Below are 20603 nucleotides of genomic sequence, written 5' to 3'. Positions count from 1 at the left end.
GGTTGGGGAGATGGGATCCCTAGACTATATGTTCTTCCTTGTTAGAGAGACACTGTCTTAAAAAAAAAAATTAAAGATGGAGTGTGCCTTAAGAACAACACCTGAAGTTGTCCTCTGGTCTGCATACATGCACACACACCCAACACAGACATACAAACCCACACACATGCACACACACACACACATGTACGCATACATACATACATTCTTACATAAATAACTTAGAATTGCATGCATGTAGTATAAATGTGTGTCAAAGCATCCTTGCAAATGCTATTTTAGATGATAGTGGAAGAAAGGAATACTTTGCCCTCGAGGGATTAGCATAGCATTCTTGAATGCTACCATGGACCCCATCACCCACCACATTTTCTTGAATCTTCAGGATTTTAGCTCTGGGCTTTAGCCTTTTGGAAGCCCACCAACTCATGTGTATGATATTGGCCTGAAAATGAGAATCTGAGCCTAAATAGCATGCAATATCTCAAGGCACAAATGTTAATTTTAATACTCATTCAAAACGTTACATTAGAGATTTGAATTCATTTGACAGTGTTTCTTGTCAGACAAAGCAAATGTTAATTAAGAAAAGAAATCCAAGTGGCTTTCACCTCTGGATTCTGTATTGGCATATGCAACCAACAACAGACAAAATACGCAGGAAAAATGTCTGTTCCAAACATGTTGAGACTCTTGCAGGTAGTCCTGAAATAATATAGCACAGCAGCTTAGTACACACAATTTATGCAATGTTATTTACAATAAGTGGTCTAGAGATGATTTAAAAACAAATGGAGAGATGGACACAGGTCATGTGCAAACACTACACCCTTTTGTGTGGGAAATTGAACATGGATTTTGGTATCTGCTGAGGATCCTGGAATGGATACCCCCAAAACACTATGGGATGATGCACATATATCCATCATGTGAAAATAGTATGTAGGCAAAATAGAAACACACTGTAAGAAGAAATATTCATGCATGCACAGCAGCCTCACCTGTGAGAACAGAGTTGACAGATCACAGGTCCATCATTTTGAATCTTTTCATTCTGCAATACATCCATAGCTTTGTCCGACACGTCAGAGTACAGTGATGCTGTTGGTTGGCTGCACACACATAGGTTCTTCTAGTAAGTGTTTCCCACTGGTGCAGACCACGATCCTGTAGATGGCAGGAACAGATGCTAGATCTCTTTCCTAAAGGATCCTGAACTTCTCTTCCCAGAACTCTTCTCGTCCATGAGCACAAACAGAAGACAAGCATTCCTGCCCCTCTGGATGTGTCACTGGTCTTCAGGTGGCCTGTGCATCAGAGCAGAGCCTTATCAAAGTATAGAGCTTTTCCTAGAACAGCCTGGATCCTCTGCAAATTATCCTTCAGCAATGCTTCAGTGAGCAAAAAGGGATGCCCTGGAGTATTAAGTGGGTCCAGTGGGGGGGGGGGATCTCTCAGAGAGAAGTATTGTTCAAATTGTGTAGCAATGCCTACACAAGGTAGTCATGATAGATCTCTTATTCATTTCATTATTCATAAACCCTCTGCAAAGAATGCAGCCCCTTCGTACCGACTCTCGGGCCACCTCTCTTCTACCTGCCTGGACCCATCTGTGATGACGAGAAGTTTAGGGAAGACCCACTGTTCTACTGCCAGCCACTTGTCACCTGATACAGCATGGCTTGTCTCCGTCCTGGCAGATAGCCCTTTAGCCTGGGAAACAGAAAAGCTGCTGCAAATCCCATCCTGGACTCAGCGTGGTGTGCTGACCCAAGCCTTTACCAGCAGAAATTTCCGCTGATCTGAACTGTAGTAAACATCTGTGTAGTCAACGCTCACCTACCTCCTTAATCACTTCTTAAAAATGTGTCCACCAGGAAGCATCTAGAACAGATGAATGTCTGAAGGGTTTTGACACCCAAACTACTATTTATGTTTTTGCATGTGAATGGCACATGCAAATATGATGGTGTTCAAATGTAAATATACATGCTCATGTATGAGTGTGTGTGCACATGCTTGTGGAGGCCACAGATTCTCCAGTGCATGCCTTGTTCTCTTTATTTTTAGACCGGGTTTCTCACTGCACCGGTAGCTTAACCATGTGACTAGATCAATGGCGTCAACCAATTCCAGACATCCTTTTGTCATTGCCTATGTGTGGGGATTGCAAGTGGATGCCACTCTACCTGACTTCCTTCAGTGGCTGCTGGGTTTCCAGACTTAAGTTCTCAGGTTTGAACAAGCTGACTGAGCCCCCAATATTTGTCTTCATTACTCTGTGAGTGATAATTTAAATAGATGAATTTGGTTTTGCATATGTAATCACCTCGTGACTCTGTCCTTTATGGCACTATTAGTGACCTTAAATTTTCATGTCTTGATGTCACACTGCCTTCTTCTTTCCAGACAATTTTCTTTTCCTTATTATCAGCCACAGTTTTATTTTGCTGCTTAACACCACTTCCTTTCTGGCCATCTGCTGCTTTCTGTCCCTTCTGCTGTTGGCTCCAGCTTTGTCTCACTCCACTCTCACCCCACCATATGCTAGGATGTTGTTGACTTGAGAACCACATTCGGCATCCCAGAAGCGGCACAGTGCACATTCCCATGAAGACTGGCTGCACCGTCCCACTGGTCCCATCCATGCCCGAGATTCTTCTCCTTCCTCACTGCTAACAGCACCTCAGAGGGGCTCGGAGACTGAAATGCATGTCCCATTTAATTTGCTGAGGTATACCTTACTGCTCACTACTCCTGGCCATCAAAAATGGTTTCGTAGCCTATTGGACAAGGTCTAGCACTGAAAACCCTTTGTGCTGGATAATTCTGTTTGGTCTGCCCTGTGTGTTAGTGTTTGTCAGCCTCCCTGGGCTCTACCAGTAGATGCCAGTAACACCTCTTCCACCACATATGACAATCAAAACTTCCAGATATTGCCCGTTTTCCAGTGAGCAAGACCATCTGAGTCACCAACGAAATAACCAAGTCAACAGAGTTATGAGAAAGGTATTAACACACCAGAGACAGTGCCTCTGCAGAGATCAGACTTCAGGTTTCCCTAGGCTGAGACAGGAAGGAGCAGGAGAAGAACTCAGGATAAACATAGTGCTGCTGTAAGCGCAACACAGAGATGTAGAAAATGGTCCAAATGGATCCAGTAAGGCTGAGCTGCCCTGGCAACACATCTTCCATCTTGAGGGATGTATGCCCAGTGCCCATGGCTATCCCCAAGGCTATCCTGCAATGCCTTTGTCCTGATACTTTGTAACAAAAACCCTCCAGTTGACACAGGTGTCTAGTCTCTTGCCATGGTCTATAAGCTGAGCCTGGATACAATGCAGTGTCTGGAAACCACATCTGACTAAGCCTGTCAACTCCGCCCATTCTCAGCTGTGCCCTGTGGCTCTGGATAGCGCTTGCAGAAAACCACACAACTGAGCTACCTTCACTTTTGGAACCCCAAGAGACGGCATGAAGTAGCCTTTCCCTTCTGGCTTACAGTGAGAGTTTTTAAGTCCCCACTTCCGCCATCTTTCTCCTACCACACCCCCATCCCCAAAAGGTTAGGAATGATCAAAGAATATACCCTGAAGGCAAAAATCATGATGTGCTATTCAGACCACACCTGCAACAGTGACAGTGGAGGTATTTGGGGTTGGATTGTTACTTTTAGATGCATTTTATCAAGGCTGCAGTCCAATTAAATCAAACCCAGTTCGAGAAAATATCCTACATACTAAAGTACTTTGTCTTCCTGCATTTTACAACCTGTGACTTCCCCGGGAAGGAAAATATGAGGTTGTAAGTCAGACCGCTCCCCATAGCTGCACATTCTCTCCCTTTATCTCGTGGCAGTTCCTGCCTCACTCGTTCTTTTAGTTCGCTGGAGTTCCTTTAGGTGGAGTTTGCCTGTGCAGACATAATATGGTTGTCCCTCATAGGCCAAGAAATCTAGGAACTATAGCTACATTCTGCTGGTAAGACTGGCCTTTGCTGTCTGTGGTCCTCAGAAACAATTCACCAAGAAAACATACTTTTGGAGCATAAATTTCGCTGGCTGAGATTAGAGCGAGGCTATGACACTTGGGACAGAAGAAGCCAGTCCTTCCACACTTCCCCTTTGGTGGCAATCCTTCTACCTGTGTAACAAGTGGTTTTCACTTGTTAGCAAGTCCATGGTATACAGCCTAGGGCACATGAGAATAACAAGGAGGACACTGAGATCGGGTGAGGAAGAGCTGAAATTTTCCTGTAGTTCATATTCAGCGTGAGCTTTGGAATGTAATAAAGAGAATGATCCCGTGAGTCTTCTTAGGACCTGTTTGAAAAGTCCCTTTGTAAACTGTATTGACATTGTCACCTGGTTTTTTTTTTTATTGGTTTTTGATTTTAAGTTATGCCTTTCTCGTCATATAAAGGACAAATGACTTCTATTTTTAATCCTCAATTTAACTGTAGTAGAAACATTTTAAGTAGAATCCGAACCCAACAAGGCCACCAAAGAGAATTTTGATAGTTTTAACTGCCCCTTGGCAGTTATACATACTTGGGGGTACAGGATGCTATTCCAGTCCCTGTGAACAGTTACAGTAATCGCCTCAGCACAGGTGACATACTCACCTCCTAAAGCTTGTGTCATTTCCTTGTGCTGGAAGCATTCAAACTCCTCTCTGCTAGTTATGTTTAAAGCATTTTAACACATTTGTTTTCTTCTTTTCTTGAAATAGTTCTTGTACAAGGTATTCATACTCACTGTGTAGCTGAGGCTGGGCTGCGACCTCTTAGCCTCCTTCCTTCAGCTCCTAAGCCACCATGTGTCAGCATCCCATGCACAACCAGGCCAGCATCCCATGTACCACCATGCCAGCCACCAGGCCAGCATCCCATGCACTGCCATGCCTGATGCTTTCGTATTCCAGCTTGACATATTCCAGCTTGACATATTCCAGCTTGTTTGGTTTTGTTTATTCTAGTTTTATTATTATCCTTTATATGCCAAGATCTTGATGATACACCTGAAAGTGCTCAGGAAGCATAAGCAGTACCCCACACAATGTAAACACAAGAAATTCTGAATAGAACTCCACTCGTTCAGGAATTAAAGCCAATAGTTAACGAATGGGACCTTGTAAAACTAAAAACTGGTATACAACAAAGAACATACTCTACCAGGTGAAGAGAAAACCCACAGAATAGGAGGAAATTCTCTCCACTCTGCATGTGATAGGGGATTAATAACCTGAATCAACAAATAAAAAAAACAGAATCAAGAAAACAAATGAACAGATTTTAAAATTTGGGCTATAAATCTGAACAGAGAATTCACAAAAGAAGAACTAAAAATGGGTAATAAATATCTTTAAAAGTGTTCAGCATCCTTAGCAACTACTTTGGGATTTCATCGTACTCCAATCGGAATGGCTAGTTTCAAGAAGACAACAGTCAGAAGGAGGAACTAGGGAGAGAAATGACGTAATGCAGTACTACTATCTGGGAGGGTTTTCAGTCCTACCGTATATCACCATGTGATCTATCTTGAGCTTTATGAGAATTCTCCAAACTGATTTCCATAATGGCTGATCCAGTTTGCAATCAAAACAATGAATGGTAATCTCCTTTCCTCCACATACCTGTCAGCGTTTGCCGTTCATATGTAGAGAGATGAACACACACCCCATCCCTGAAGACACCACACACCTTTGACATAGGACGTGCAGACGTCCGTGGAACTGGCACAAAGTCTGGGGACTGACTCTCATAGTATCTAAAGGTGCCATGAAGCTGCCAAAGGAGAAAAGCCAATCCGTAGTCCCAGGCCACCGCAAAGTGAACCTCAGCAATGGATTGAAGCATGACAATGAGCAACATGGCCAGATCTCCACGAGGGTAAAATAGTGGCACCTACATCTTGAAAGTAACCAACAACTGTCTAATTATGGTTGTAAGTCCTGTAAGCTCTGGTTCTGTAAACCCTGCAGCTACCCTTGGCTGGTGAGGTGATGAGCCCTGGAGGAGAGCCTACTGCTATCTAATTAGTTTAATTTCTAACTTCATTCTAAACACTCAACCTTATACCCAGAGATAAATGTAGATCCCACCCATTATCAATAAAGGAAGGTCTTTTTTCCCCAGCAGATAGAAACCATTGCAGAAACCCACAACTTGTCAAAATCCAGAGAGCAAGTCATTGGAATACCCAGCTATGGTGGATATATCCACAGTGTACTTCTGCACCTGAGGCTCAAGGAGTACTGTAGAAAACTGGGCAGAAAGGTTGTCAGAACCAGAAGACTAGACCATCTGCTGGGAGACACGGTCAGCTGTGTACTACAGGGATGCTGTACAAATCCCAAAACCAGAGTCACCTAAACAAAACCAGCACCAGTGGACATGCCAACATGAATGGAAGGAGTTTCCCAAGGCCTCACCCCTAAATGAAGGGCTCCAGGTGGTTCGTGGCTGTTGAGAAAGGGAGAATCAGTCTTCTCTAAGGTCAAACCCCCGATTAGATTTAATTCCAAGCAGTCAGCCACAAACAAATATACATATGAGCAATGCTAAAAGGACTCAGCAGGACTATTCTTTCATATATACTCAACAATAATAATTGAAGAAGGAAAAGATCATGAATTTGAGAGGGAATCCTGGGGACACGGAGGAGTTGGAGAGGGGGAAGATGTAGAAATAATATAAATACAGCATTCATGTGTGAAATTCTAAAGGAAATATCAACGGTTGCTACATATAGAATAGTTTCACCTGCATCTGTTAAATCCACACCAACATTGACCTGCACCTTCTTGGTGTTGATTAGCCAGCTAAACAAGGTCGCATATATTGACACAGTTCTTAAAGAATGCTCCCAACTGTTTCTAATGGAAAATTGATGCTTTCCCTTTGATTAACTCAATAAAAGTTTGGAGAAAGTGCCCAGATAAAGGTCCGTTACATTGACAGGCTTCTTTTTCTTCAGTATTAACATGTGTGGGTTTCATCAACTTTCTGAAATCGCAGTGATTCCCCCTTTGAACTCCAGCCCCTGGTCACCATCAAAGATTATCCACGTGCATCCCAGTTGTCCTTTTATTCCCTTGGATTTCCTCTGAAGCTGTTAAGACGTGATTATAATAAAAGGTATTTAAGGCTTGCAGAGAAGACGTGTCAGAGCAGAAGAAAGGTGTCTAGTGATCTAATCATTTACCCTGCTTTATAGAGCAAGAGCTGGGAAAAGGGGAACGGGATGAATTCCAACCAAAGCGAATGTGACTGTCGTCCCCATGCACCTCAGCTGCCACACCCCATAGCAAGCATCCCAACACACACTCCTTCTGTGTGGGGTGTGTGTGTGTGTGTGTGTCTGTCTGTCTGTCTGTCTGTCTGTCTGTCTGTCCTGACAGAGATAAATCTTGACGGGGCTTGTCTGAAATTTTACATTCTGATGGGGCTTGTATGAAATTTTACATTCTGATTTCTGTGAATCTTATTAGACTTTCAGAACCTGAAATGTTCTAAGAGATAACAGACTAGAAAATGAAACAAACAGAAGAACAAATGAAATCTTTGTCTATCTTTTGTACTAGAAGATATACTCTCTCTGCCAGTCTGGACTCTTGAGAAGCCTGTGTTATTCCTGCTTGGCACTGAAGTAGGCAAAGTTACAGAACGTCTGCTCTTTCTCTGGTGCTGTCTTTCTCTTCTAGCAACAAGCTACTTTCGAATAACAAGCGAGGAGCAGTGTAGCAGGGCTGAGTTACTTTCCTCCTAATATTTAAAAGGCATAAACCTCTCCTATGGGTGGCTGTTCACAGACGTGGGGCTTCTTGGAGCAGTCAAGATGAGACTTTGATGAAAAGAACAAGAAGCCTCGTACACTGAGTGCCCTGATTACAAAGTTGAAATTGCATGTCAAGCTAATTAGGAATGACCTTTTATGACTTAGCCACCCACCATCTGTGGGATAGCATTCATTGCCAGGCCACAGCCTTGACTTAAACCAAGCTACAGCATAATTGAGAGAAACAAGACAGGAGCGCTTTATCTTTACCTCGGAAAATAATGAAATTCTTGAAACTATTATGGCAGTTAAGTAACAAAGTCTCTCTCACGTCTCCATTTTTATGTAACAAGGATACTAGGCAAGCCAGGATCTTCCCCTGATGAAAACTTAAACACTGCATGTACTTATCCTGATTCTGAAATATAGTAATATTTTCATGTTGGCTCACCTGTAGACATATCTACAGATATATCTATGCACATAAAATGTATGCAAGAACACTAAATACATATATCAACTGTGCTTACTTTGATGTAGTTTTTAAGGTATATAATAAGTCAGATAGCTTAGCATCTCTACTCTAAACCTTAAAGAAATTGCTTTGTCTATAAGTTATCTCAGGATTAAATGTAATATTTGTGTGTGTGTGTGTGTGTATATATATATGCATGTACATGGATATAGATATATAATTTGACCTGTGTTCCCTGGCTTTGGTTTTCACAGAAGATAAGATTTATGTGATCAAAGATGAATATAATTATTTTAATGTTGTTACTTTAAAAAAAAAAGTGTGATACAAGATTATGCTGGGTGGTGGTGGCATACGCCTTTAATCCCAGCACTCAGGAGGTAGAGGCAAGCAGATCTCCGTGGGTTCAACGCCATTCTGGTCTACAAAAGCTAGTTCCAGGACAGGCTCCAAAGCTACACAGAGAAACGCTAAATCAAGAAACAGTATGCAACTTGATATGCAAAAAATTGAATCATTTTATTAAAGCTTTCACTATTATTATTATTATTATTATTATTATTATAGGCTTTTCTAATGCATTTGCTTAGGATAAAACATTAACCCCTACACCTTTACTTCATTCATTTAACTTTTATTATTACCATTTGTCCAAGATGCCACAGTCCTCATGGCTACCATTTTTTATGGTGAACTGGTATATCTTTGTGAATATAAGCCATATTTTTTAAGCTATATGCAGCTAGGTTTTGGTTACAAATTCTCTTATTATTCATTATATTCAGCAGAAAGTAAATTTAAGTATTAGGATGGCAGTAAGATCTATCTAAATTTGCCCACCTGGTATGGTGGTATATGCTTTTAATCCTAGCACTGGGAAGGCAAAGAAGGGCAGATCTCTATGAGTTCAAGGCCAGCCTGGTCTACATAATGAGCTTCAGTACAGCCAGGACTACATTTGCATAGTTCATGTGAATGTATATACCAAATATAACAATTTGCTCTCCATTGTACATTTTTATGTGTTTGTTAATTAACAGTGACGGTAACCTACATCAAGCCTAAGACATATAGAAACTTACCAGGGTTGTGCAAAAGTTATCACACTTATGCAAAATAAGTGAAGGTGTTGGGCTGGTAGCTTGTCACTTCTGTGCAGTGTCTGCTATGTGCCAATGATAAAATATGTGACCTTGATCTTGCCATTCTTGCACACCAGAATTATGCATCTCTTTCTCCTTCCTTGACCTAGCAATTGTGTTGGAGAATTTCAAAGAGCGGACCCCCTTCAAATGCTAGGCACAGTCCCTTCTGATAATAGGCCAACCCCCATCCTGCCTTGATCAAAAGTTCTGTATCAAGAATAGTTGTCCAGTTTTCGGTGGTTCTTCAACTGCTGACCCTCTCTGCTTCATTGGTTTGGACAGAATGCTCTAATGCCTGCTTTTGTGTTTACCTGTGATTTGTGTAGGAGGCGGTATCGTGGAGCATAAAGATGTTAAAGATATTTACTCTCTCGTTTTTCTTTCCCCAGTGGGATGGAGTAGGACCTCTTCCAGACTGTGCAGAACCACCCAAAGGGATCCAGATGCTGTGGCACCCATCCATAGTCAAACCCTACCTCACACTGCTCTCTGAGTGCTCAAATCCAGACACGCTGGAAGGGGCAGCAGGCGCCCTGCAGAACTTGGCTGCAGGGAGCTGGAAGGTACGGCTAGTTCATTACCATACAAAAACAATCCGCAATTATGAGCAAGTTTTAAAAATGGTACAATATAGGTTTTTAAAAATGTAATTCTAATAAATATTTTTAAGACATTAGAGAAAACCAATTCTATTGAGCTGCTGGACTTAGAATGCCTTTAAAATTTTTTTGGGTATTCGAGTGTCCTTGAAGACCATTGTAAATGTAGAGAAATAGACATGAGAAAAGCCATTAAAAACATTCTAAAATGCTTATATTTTTTCATGGATAGCTAACTTGCTTATCTTTCAGGAATTATTGCGATATGTTGATGTTTCAAAGCAGTATCATTGACCATCAAGGGAGGTGAATCTAAACACCTTTCCTAAAGCACCATGTGAACATCTAGACAGTGTAGTGCCAATTCCTGGCCCTTAAAGCTAAGAAAAGTACAGACTTAAAGAAAGGAGACAGCAAATGCATGACTGTAATGACCAGAAAGAGACCCCTTTTCCTCCAAGGTGTTGCAAACCATGCCCCTGACTGATTTTCATAAGAAATAATCCTCCCTTCATTTGGGGTAGAAAGGATTCTCCTTATTAGAGAAGACATGGATACACTCACTAACAGCTCCATGTACCAGCCTGAGGATGTATGGGAGAAAGGCCAGGAAAAAGAGATGAAAAATTTTGTGTTTTCCCATCATGTTCCATTCATTTAATATCAGTGCCTGAGTTTGGGATGTTCATCATTGCTTTATTCCTTTGATGTCCGTTCTCTTCAAAACATATTCCTGTTGACATGCAGAAATGTTCAGAATCACATGCCGGAGATGCACAGGACCCAATGCAGCTGCACACTCCTGCTCAGACCTTCCGAAGTCTGCCTTTCTGCTCTCACCTCGTCCCTACTTTCCATAGATGGAGCCTGAGCTTTTGGGTTTCCTTTTCTCTCCCCCCCCCCCCCCCGACATCCTAGCTCTCTGGGCCTAGACCTAATGAGTTTTCTTAATGCTACTCATGGTGAGTTAGCTCACCTCTTCTCTCAAAGACCTTAGGGTTTACCAGGCGGTGGTGGCGCACACCTTTCATCCAGCACCCAGGAGGCAAAGGCAGGCAGACCTCTGTGAGTTTGAGACCAGCCTGGTCTACAAAGCGAATTCCAGGATAGGCTCCAAAGCGACGCGAGAAGCCCTGTCTCGAGAAACAAACAAAGGACTGATGGGTTCACTCCCACTCATGAGGCACCTCCAGTGCTTAAAGAATTCGGGTTGGGCTAGGTCACAGGTGAAGCTGTCTCGAGTTTTCAGAGTGTGGGAGAGAAGTTTTAGAAGAAGAGTCCCGCTCTTGAGAGGCCAGCACACCTGTGGCTGGGAAAGAGGTAACAATGGAAGCCACGCCTTTGAGCTAGCCCGCAGGCCTTGCGTCTCTCTAAACTTTCATGCGTATGCTCAGAAGCTTTGGTTTGTATCATAGCTCAAACCTAGGCTGGCCCCATCTTTTCTGAGCAAATTATGGCTCTCTTGTGTGTCACATGACTTCTTGAACAGAGGCCATGTGACTGCTACACGCTGCAGCATGCAGGACCATCAGAACACTGGATTCAGAAATGGTAGAAGATGTAGCAGATTAAGCAGTTGTCTCTCTGTGAGATCAAGAGGACCCCATGCGCACAGTTCCTCTCCAGCTTCCCTTCCTCAATGCACCTACTACATCAGCATACTTGGGTGAGCCTGACCTGAGGCATGAAGATTTACATGATAGCAAATCACATATTTTATTTTAAGATACAATCTTAAATAAATTATTGTATTTGTCGATATACTTTTCTGTTTTTTTTATCATTTTTTTATGTTCCTTAAGAAATTCGTATGCCCTTAAGACAATTTAAAAGTGAAGAAGTGTCTTGGACACTACAAGATTTTGAATGCAAAGATTTTAACTTAAATTCTGTATTTCATGTGTTCTAAAAGTTAAGGGGAGTTATATAGATGACCTAAATCAAAGCTCTGAAGTCTTGAGAGTAGTGTGTGAAATTAAAATTGCATAGAATAAAATTAATGGCAGACTACATAATGCAAAAGGGTAAAAAAAAAGTCAAATAACTTGAAGACAGTATAAGAAACTATAGAAAATGAAACACACAGAGAAGAAAAACAGTATAGGTATAGTTGTACTCAGTAGGCTGATATGTGTACTGTTTTCCCACAGAAGAGGGCAAGGAAGAGAGCAGAGAATAGCTAAATAAAGTGAGTACCTTTTATATTTAATGAAACCAAACATTTTTATATCTAGAAAGTTAGGAAAGTCTAAGCACACACACAAAATGGAAGGAACTATACAAAGAACATTGTAATCAAATTGCTCTTGGCTTGTAATAAAGAGAAAATGTTAAACGTATCCAGAGGAAAGAAAACTGTACTCAAAGTGCCGCACTGTGCCTAACCCCAGCTTGCAATCAATGTCACTCGTCTTCCAGTCATTCAGGATGTAAGGCCTTGCTGAGCACCGACTGCTCTCTAGGAGGGGGCATGACCGTGAGGCCCTGAACGACTGAAGCCAGGAGCACTTTTCTCTTTGTGCTCTACTGACTGCTCTGTGGTTGGAGTAACTGAAGCTCTCAAACACCAGCACTGAGCCCCAGCAGCATCTGTCCATCCATCTCTATACACTGCTCTCAGTGTTGACTCCTAGGTATCAGTAACACGTTTAGAGCATACATCCCTCCCCAGGCCATCCTTCGAGGGTCACAGTTCAGGAGTCCTCATTTGATTTTGAGTATTTGATTCTGATAGCAACATGCTCTGTTATTTTCATCTCTTTCTCTCTCATGTGTGCGTGTATGTATGTGTGTAGATAGAGAGGGAAAGCTAGAGTCTGTCATAGCATATATGTGGAGATCGGACAAGACTAAAAATTAACTCTTGCTAATTTTTTCCTTCTACCATATGAGTCCCAGAGATTGAATTTGGGTCCTCAGGATTGGCACAGGTGCTTTTTCTCATTGACCTTCTCAGCAGCCTATGGCGTGCCTTTACACATTGAGTCATCTCAGCAGCCTATGGCGTGCTTTTTATGTGAAGCTAATAGAGAGGAGTCACAGGAGAATGATTGTTTCACTCTCCTAGGCTCGGCAATGCCCAGCAGTGCAACCTAGATCAACAGCATCTGCCTGAAATGTGGGCTATTTTGTGTAACTTACCAGTCTGTGTCTTAGAGTAACCAGGATAGTTTGCAGAGTTAATGAGGCATGCCTGAGTCCTTAATTAGAAGGAGAAAATGATAGGGTTTTAAAACATTTGCTATTTTCATATTTTCAAATTCTTTCCTACTTTGGATCATATAATGCAAGGAATGAAAGATGTGTGACATCACCCCGGGACTTCAGCCAATCACATCGTGCCCCTCTCAGCCCTTGGACCTGCACATTAGTGCAGCACAGTTCTCGCCGCTGTGTGTCTGTCCCCACGTGTCCGGAGGACATTTGTTTACCAAATTTTCTGTTACTAAAGTGAAGGTTAGTAAACAGGAGAGAGCAGCGCTTAAGAGAGATGAACTCGCCCTCACAGAAAGCTGGATAGAGGACTATGACCACTGAGCTTTTCGAGTCTATATTCAATCATGAACATGAATTAGAAAATGCAAAGTCTTAAACGTGCAACAAGGAGACGCACCATAGTGGCAATATCCCAATGGCAAAAGGGGAAAGGTAGACAAGAAAGAGAAGGGCCAGAGATCATCCCAAGACTCTCTGTGCCTTAGCGTCTACTGAGTGATTGTCATAACGGTGTGCCACTGTCATCAGGATGTCTAGTTGTTGTTGGCTGTTGCAAAGGTAGAAGTTTAGAAAGATTCCTATCCCATCTGTACAAAGTAGAATATTGGCTCCTAGTGTCAGTCTTACTGCAGACACTTCTTCCCTAACAATTCTAGACAAAGGTGTCGGTCCTCTGCCACAGCCGAAGGCCTCCGAGTAATGTTGCTTTGCATTTACAAATGCGCACATGTACGGAGATCTTATTCATTGGATCCACATGTGTGTGCAGGAATCAGGCACATTCCTACCGCCTGCTAGACACTTCATTCACTCTATAGGGGAAAGGAGATAGAGGGTTCGTAGAGGAGATTAAAGAAGAATATTGTTACACCAAACAAGGATGTATCATTATCATCAAAGAGATCGAGAAAGTCTAATATAAAAACTGAACAGAAAAACTCTTACTTGACAGAGACAGTCTCAGGTCAAGGGAGATGGCTGTCACTTGCTGGACAAGCCTAAGACCCTGAGTTCAGATTTCTAGAATCCACATTAAAAGCCACTGCAATGCCAAGTGCTGGGAGATGGAGACAGGAAGATCCATGGGGCTTGCTTTGCAGCTGGTCTAGCCCTACAGATGAGCCTTAGATACAGTGAAAATCTCTGTCCCAAAAACTAAGGTGGAGAGTGACTGAGAAGACATGATGTTGACTCCTGGCCTCTGCATGCACCTTCACACAAGCATGTAACCATGTACATACATACATCACACTCACAGATGCAGAGATGGCTTTTAAAAGCATAAATAACCAAGGCTATGGCAGGGCTTTCACACAGCGCTGCCCTCAGCAAGCGAGCCCTCTAAGAATGTGTTTTTATAGCGACTGTCAAATTTTAGTAGCATTTCTTAGTAGTCCTTAACTTTTTATGACCCAACAAAACAGAAATGAGGAGGTAAAGCTGGAGAATTTTGCATGGCGAGAGCTCTTTATGGACCTCCTTGTCTGGCACAATAACTTCCGTTTATGTGATCACTCTTTGGCGATGACAAATGGACTAGCAAACTAGATCTTCCTAATGGCCCTTATCACTTCCTAAACCTTAACGTGTTCATCGTGTGGTTCATGAGCATCGGACGAAGATAACGAAATTATGGCAGCAACAAAGTGAAGAATGGCTCTCGGAACCAGCATGGACGTCAGTTGCACAGACAGTGAATCTGTTTGTAGCCGAGTATTAAAATGAGTGATCCGGTAGTTTGAAGATTTCCGAAGAGTGAGTGAAACTCTTTCAACGCCCGTCTGTAGATTCTTCCTGTTGTAATTGAGGCTTACGAAAACCCAGGCTTTGAAATGTAGAACTGGACGTGTGATGACGATGAAGGTAAACATGTAGATGGCCTCAGTCTATTTCTTCTAAAATATGCATATTCTCTAGGAATATTATCAGCCTGTTTATAGTTTAAAATAAAGTAGAATAAAAGTCACATAGATAAGATCGTATATTTTCTGAAGTGACAAGATAATGTAAAATTAAGGAGAAAGAAGTGGAATCACTGGCCATACGACCCAAGTGAAATTTTTTAGTTGTAAGATCACTCGGAAGTTTGATACTTATCCTTAGAGAAAGGAATGGCGACCTTGAGAGGGTCAGTGAGTTTAGCTTAGTCTAGCGGTTTCTGTGTTAGAGAACCAGAGCAGATTAGTAGACTGCCACAAAAAAAGCAAGACTCATGGTTTGGCATCTAAGATGCAGTGAGTTATCTTTGCCCTAGTTTTTGGCACAAGCCAAAGCATAAATTTTAAAAGCAAAGAAGAGTTTTAGAAAATGAAGAGTTTTAAAAATGGAACTTGAAGTATGATGCCTGATAGATGAAAATAAAAATAAAACTGTCCCAGAATAAACATAAAGGCTGTCTGAAGGATCTGCCCACGTGGAGTGCATGAGAAACAGTATGTCAGGAGACAAGGACTAGGGTGAAGGACCAAGCCTAGGGCCAGCTTGTGGCTTTGTCACGCATGGCTCGGCAGCTTCTCCCCCACATGAATCAAGAAGTTCAACTGAGTCATGAACCACAACATATTACAAATGGCACCTACATTGATGTCAGCTCCAGAGGTGACCTGTGCTGCTAACAATGCTGGGTCTGTCACTGTCAGGACAGACTCTGACTCCCACTCCAGCTCTGATGTAAGTGTCACAGAACTCCTGAACCAGATTGGCAGGCAGAGTGACAGGGTCCAAATTTACCTTCTTCTAAAGAAAACTAATAAAAAGAAATACATAGAACAGTGGGGTTTTGACAGAGAACTTGAGGGCAGGAAATAAAAAAATGTGATCCCTGAAATCAAAATAGGTAGAGTTCATGGGACGAAACTTCGAAGATTCTGAATTGACGCAGGAAAGTCCCTTCTAACATTCTGCAGGGAACTCTTAGCACTTGCCTGTGAGAAAACTGCCTAAGCCTGTCAAAGGCCACCGGAAATAACAAGAAAGAGCAAAACTTGGCTCCTAGATGAGATGGACATAGGATGTGTTTCCAGGTGTCATATGGGAAAATCTCACAAATCACAGGTCATTGGCACACAGAAAAGTTTGTTTATCGTGAAGAATATTAGCCATGGACTGGGTGTTCCTTCCTTTCCTAAAGAGCCTTATAAGCAAGATGCAAATTTATCAACAGTTTCAAATTTTATTGATTGCAGTCTAAACAAAGCCTTAAAGCATCTATGGGAATGCAGGAATTTTCAATATCTCATGAGCTAAAATTGGGGATGTCTGCCATTCAGCTGGAAATTGCACTGCCAACAAATGAAAAAGAAAATGTAGTTCATAATAAAAGAAAGAAAGAAAGAAAGAAAGAAAGAAAGAAAGAAAGAAAGAAAGAAGAAAGAGCGAGCTCAGGACTGATAGATGTTAAAATTAGCAACCATGATAAAATTATGATGGCCTCATGTATGCTTAGAAAGTTAGAGATAGAGGACATGTGTTTGAAAAACCAAATAAAACATGTTGAGTTAAAAGTACCATGTTTGAAATGAAAAATACATGAGATGCAATAAATACCAGATTAAACATCACACAGAAAAAATTAGCACACTTCAGGACAGTGAGGCATCCATGAACCTCAGCTGGCCCAGTGCACACATGGCCTCCCCAAACCAAAAGACATGAGACTGTTCAAGAGAATAGAAAAAAAAATGGCAGGAGGAACAGCTAAAATTTTTTCCAAACATAGTGAAAACCATAGACTCACAAATCCAAGAAGTTCAAAGAACCCAAAACACAAGGAAACTGATTAAATTGTAGCAAGTACTTTATACTCAGCTCACTCAAACTCAGAAACAAGAAATGCTTCCTATCCCTCTAGGGTGAGGATTTGGGGGCAAGAGGAGGGGGAAGCTGCTCTCATCAACAGGTCTAGGTCAGCACCATGGACAGCAAAAAGGCATTCCTAACAGTGACTAAGGAAATAAAAGTCTTAACACAGCAGAAACAACTTCACTTAGAAAAGTTGTAAGGCTACTTTCTGGGTCTTTTCGGAGACGTGAACTATACCAAAAGCAGACACTGTCAATCGCCCATGTAGTCAAGCCAGAGGGAAATCAGGACATAAGAGCTTGAGTTGGATTGCTATAGCATTGATTAGAGGACTGGGCCAAGCAGCTCAATATTCTGATTTTCCCATCCTGAACAAAAGCATCTACTCATGAGATCCTAGTCAGTGGGTCTAGCACGACACATAGGGTTACAGGATTAAACGATTAGTTTGGCTACAGAAAAAACTTCCGCAAGAGCACATAACCACTTGGGACCTAGAATTTTTTTTTCCTGTGGAAATGGTTGGAAATCTCTGGTCCCATCAGTGATTGTATTGTCTTAGATCTTTAAGGCATAGACCCTTTCCATGGAGATAGTCCTGCCTTACATAACGAGCACTTGGTGTTGAAAATCAGGCAGGCGCTTTCTTGCACCAATTAAACACTTCCCTCTTCCACTATGGACCAGAAACTGAAGACAATTGAAGCAAAGAGATGAGTGTAACTTTGTCTCTCCTTTACTCTGTAGTAAAGATTTAAGTAAAAAGTTGAGAAGTCATTGTCAACGGTGTGATGAGAGTATGTCAGGTCCGGGAGTGACCCTGAGGTCACTTTTACAAGAAAGCAGTAAGGAGGAGCCACACAATCCCAACATTGCTGCATCAAACTCCAGGATAGAAGCCGGTGGTTTCAAATGGCTTCGGCAGACTAATCCAAGTGGTCTGTTATTTAAAGGAAGGCCAGCTGCTGTGGCGTTCAGATCCCCAAATACAGAAAGTCTCAGACAAGATAGAAGGCAGAATTTATCCTCTCCTGATCTCAGAGGGAAGGTCAGAGGGCAGCAGGAAGCAGTTCACACAGGCTGAGAGCAGCTCTGTCATCTTCAACATGTGACTCCGAGACTACTCCCCTTGTTACACCCACCAGCAAGAAACAAAGAAATACAAAATTCAGTCCCCGGCAAGAAATATTCTCCATGCAAATCCCAGTGGCAGCTGTGTTCCCTGCTGATAGTCTAGGGTTCGGGGGCTGGGGGAACGGACACTTGCATGTGGTTTTGCTCCCACAAAAATGGAAAAGAATTGTAGGAAGGTTCTGTAAATCTAGATTCAAGAATAAGCTCGTCTTCTTCCATGAGAAAAAGAAAGGGCTTTCACTAATATAGCCCCCTATGCTGCGGAACAAAGCGTTGTATGAGTAGAAAGTACTTGGCGACTGAGTGCAGCTGCTGCCTAGGTGTCCACAGAAACTGTACTTTATGGTTACAAGAATAAAGGCCCCATCATTATGGCCTCTCCAGACTGCTCCACATAACAAAATACAGATTTCCTCCACCCCTGTCATCAAAAGAAAAAAAAATGTTTTAATATCACCAAAGCGGAATTCTCCTGACTCCATGAGAAAGATATTAAGACCAGTCCCCTGTTTTCCTGAGAAACTACATTTACAAAGGAAAACTTAAGGGGAAATTTTTGGCATGGTATCAAACAAGGAAAAAGTAAACTATTCGAGTTACTTCCCTTGTCTCATATTGAATAAAAATGGTGGCCAGCTCAGCCTTGGAGCCTGCCACCTCCACTACACTCTGCTGGTTCGAGGGCAGGTGTTGTCAGTCTCGGCTTCTCGAGAATGTGTTTACACAGCGCTCTCAAAGGGGGGAAAACAGGTGGCTCAGGGTGAGACCTGAGGCAGCCCTAGTTTCAGGCATGAAAGACCTCTGGCCAGAAACAGGCGCATCAGATTCCCTGGAAGGCGTTTCTAAATGGCAGCTACACACAGTGTTTGAGAAAAAATAACTTCAGAAGGTTCATATTTAAAGATAAGTTATTTTAATTGACAATTGCTGGTCTTTGCCATGGCTGAGGATGGGCTATAGGCTTTATTCAGCTTAATGGATGCTTTCTCTAGGTCGCTGTGAGTTCAGCCTCACCTTCCTTACTTCGTCATGGAAACACAGCAACATCCTTTTCCTCCGCATCCATACTTGGACGTTAGTGTTTCCAGCAAATACATGTGACAAAGTTCAGTCTTTGCCGTAGCCTGACTTACATGTGAGAAGCATGCGCGGGGTTAGGCAAACCTACCCTTTAAGCACACGCTGTCTGCTGCCGCATTAGCCAGTGTCTCTGTTTATAAATTATAGCTTTACTAACAAGAAATTCTTCACTAGTGTCCTTGACCAGAGATTTCACTTCTGAGAGTGAGTAAATATTGAAATTTTGAAGATAAAAGTGTATAATCTTATTACATGACTGAACTAAAAGAGCAGCACACGAACGCCATCAACGTAGAGGAACCCTCGTGGGGAGGGCTTTGTGCTGACATTACCCGAATACTCCTTGAATTCAGTATTAGTCACCAATCACAGCTGTATTTCGACTATAAAGGCTTAGTAACTCAATTAGTAATAATAGTAACAATTGTACTAGCATGAGCCATATAATAGAAACCACATGTTTTCTGAATATTTAATACATTCTTTTTGTAACAAAACTTCAAGGAAAGTAACACTGAATAAATAATTTGGCCAGTGGGATATGTTATGCCCTAATATAATGCTAATTCAATTGCCAAGAAAATAACATGGCATTATAAATAAATTCAGAAGCAAATTTTAGACTCTCATAATTTACACTAAAGTTGTTGTTAGGTGTTTTTCATTTTATGGGATAAGAATTAAGTACATTGAGGCCCTACGACAGCAGAAGATGCTAGAATACTTCTGAAACATTAAATTATGGGCTGAGAGAAATGAGTTGGTAAGATACTTGCCCTGCAACTATGAGAACCTGACTTCAATCCCCAGAAACCATGTTTTAAAAAAGAATAAACTGGGCACTTATCATGCATGGGGGTGAGTATTAAATTTTATCTGAAATCACTGGGTTTTAAAAGGGGACATTTCTTCACCATGGCAAGAGATAAAGTGGGAAAATGTCTACTTTAGTAATTCCAGTGGAGAAATGTCTGTCATTTAACACAAGATTTTTAATAGCTAATGACTGTACTGCTAACGCAGCAGGAAATGTAAGGACGAGAAAATTCATCAGTTCAGAATTTTAGCACTCTTGGGCTCAGCTTCAGAAGAGACTATTCTGTTCTTAATGGAAAACACTGTCTTTAGTTATTTAGTGCAGTATTCGGGTTTCAAGGTGAGGGGAGTAACCTGGGGAAATTACCTCTTACCTGTATAAATCAGCTTTAGTGGAATTATTTCATTTTAATGTGGGATAATTTTTAGAGTTATCATAACCATCATTTGTGTTTTATTCTGGCTGATATTTTTAAATTAAGTCCCAGGAAATCCATAATTGAATTAGGCAGCTTAGATTTAAAGAATTAAAACAAAATACTGACTTTACTTGATCTTTG

General features: G+C 41.7%; 1 protein-coding gene across 1 annotated transcript in view; it reads left to right on the top strand.

Moving 5' to 3' along the window:
• Ctnnd2 (catenin delta 2) overlaps positions 1-20603 on the top strand; it is a 709004-nt gene that overhangs the window by 606882 nt on the left and 81519 nt on the right. Inside the window, exon 15 of the mRNA XM_050144862.1 lies at positions 9787-9960. Within this exon, the coding sequence (XP_050000819.1) occupies positions 9787-9960 (174 nt within the window). The remainder of the gene's footprint in view (positions 1-9786; positions 9961-20603) is intronic.

The sequence above is a fragment of the Alexandromys fortis genome, unplaced genomic scaffold (genome assembly GCF_014885135.2).
Source record: "Alexandromys fortis isolate MF-2015 unplaced genomic scaffold, M_Fortis_MF-2015_v1.1 scaffold_52, whole genome shotgun sequence".
In the NCBI taxonomy this organism is placed as follows: Eukaryota; Metazoa; Chordata; class Mammalia; order Rodentia; family Cricetidae; genus Alexandromys; species Alexandromys fortis.
The sequence above is the reverse complement of the archived record's forward strand: the minus strand, read 5'-3'. Positions and strand labels throughout refer to the sequence as shown.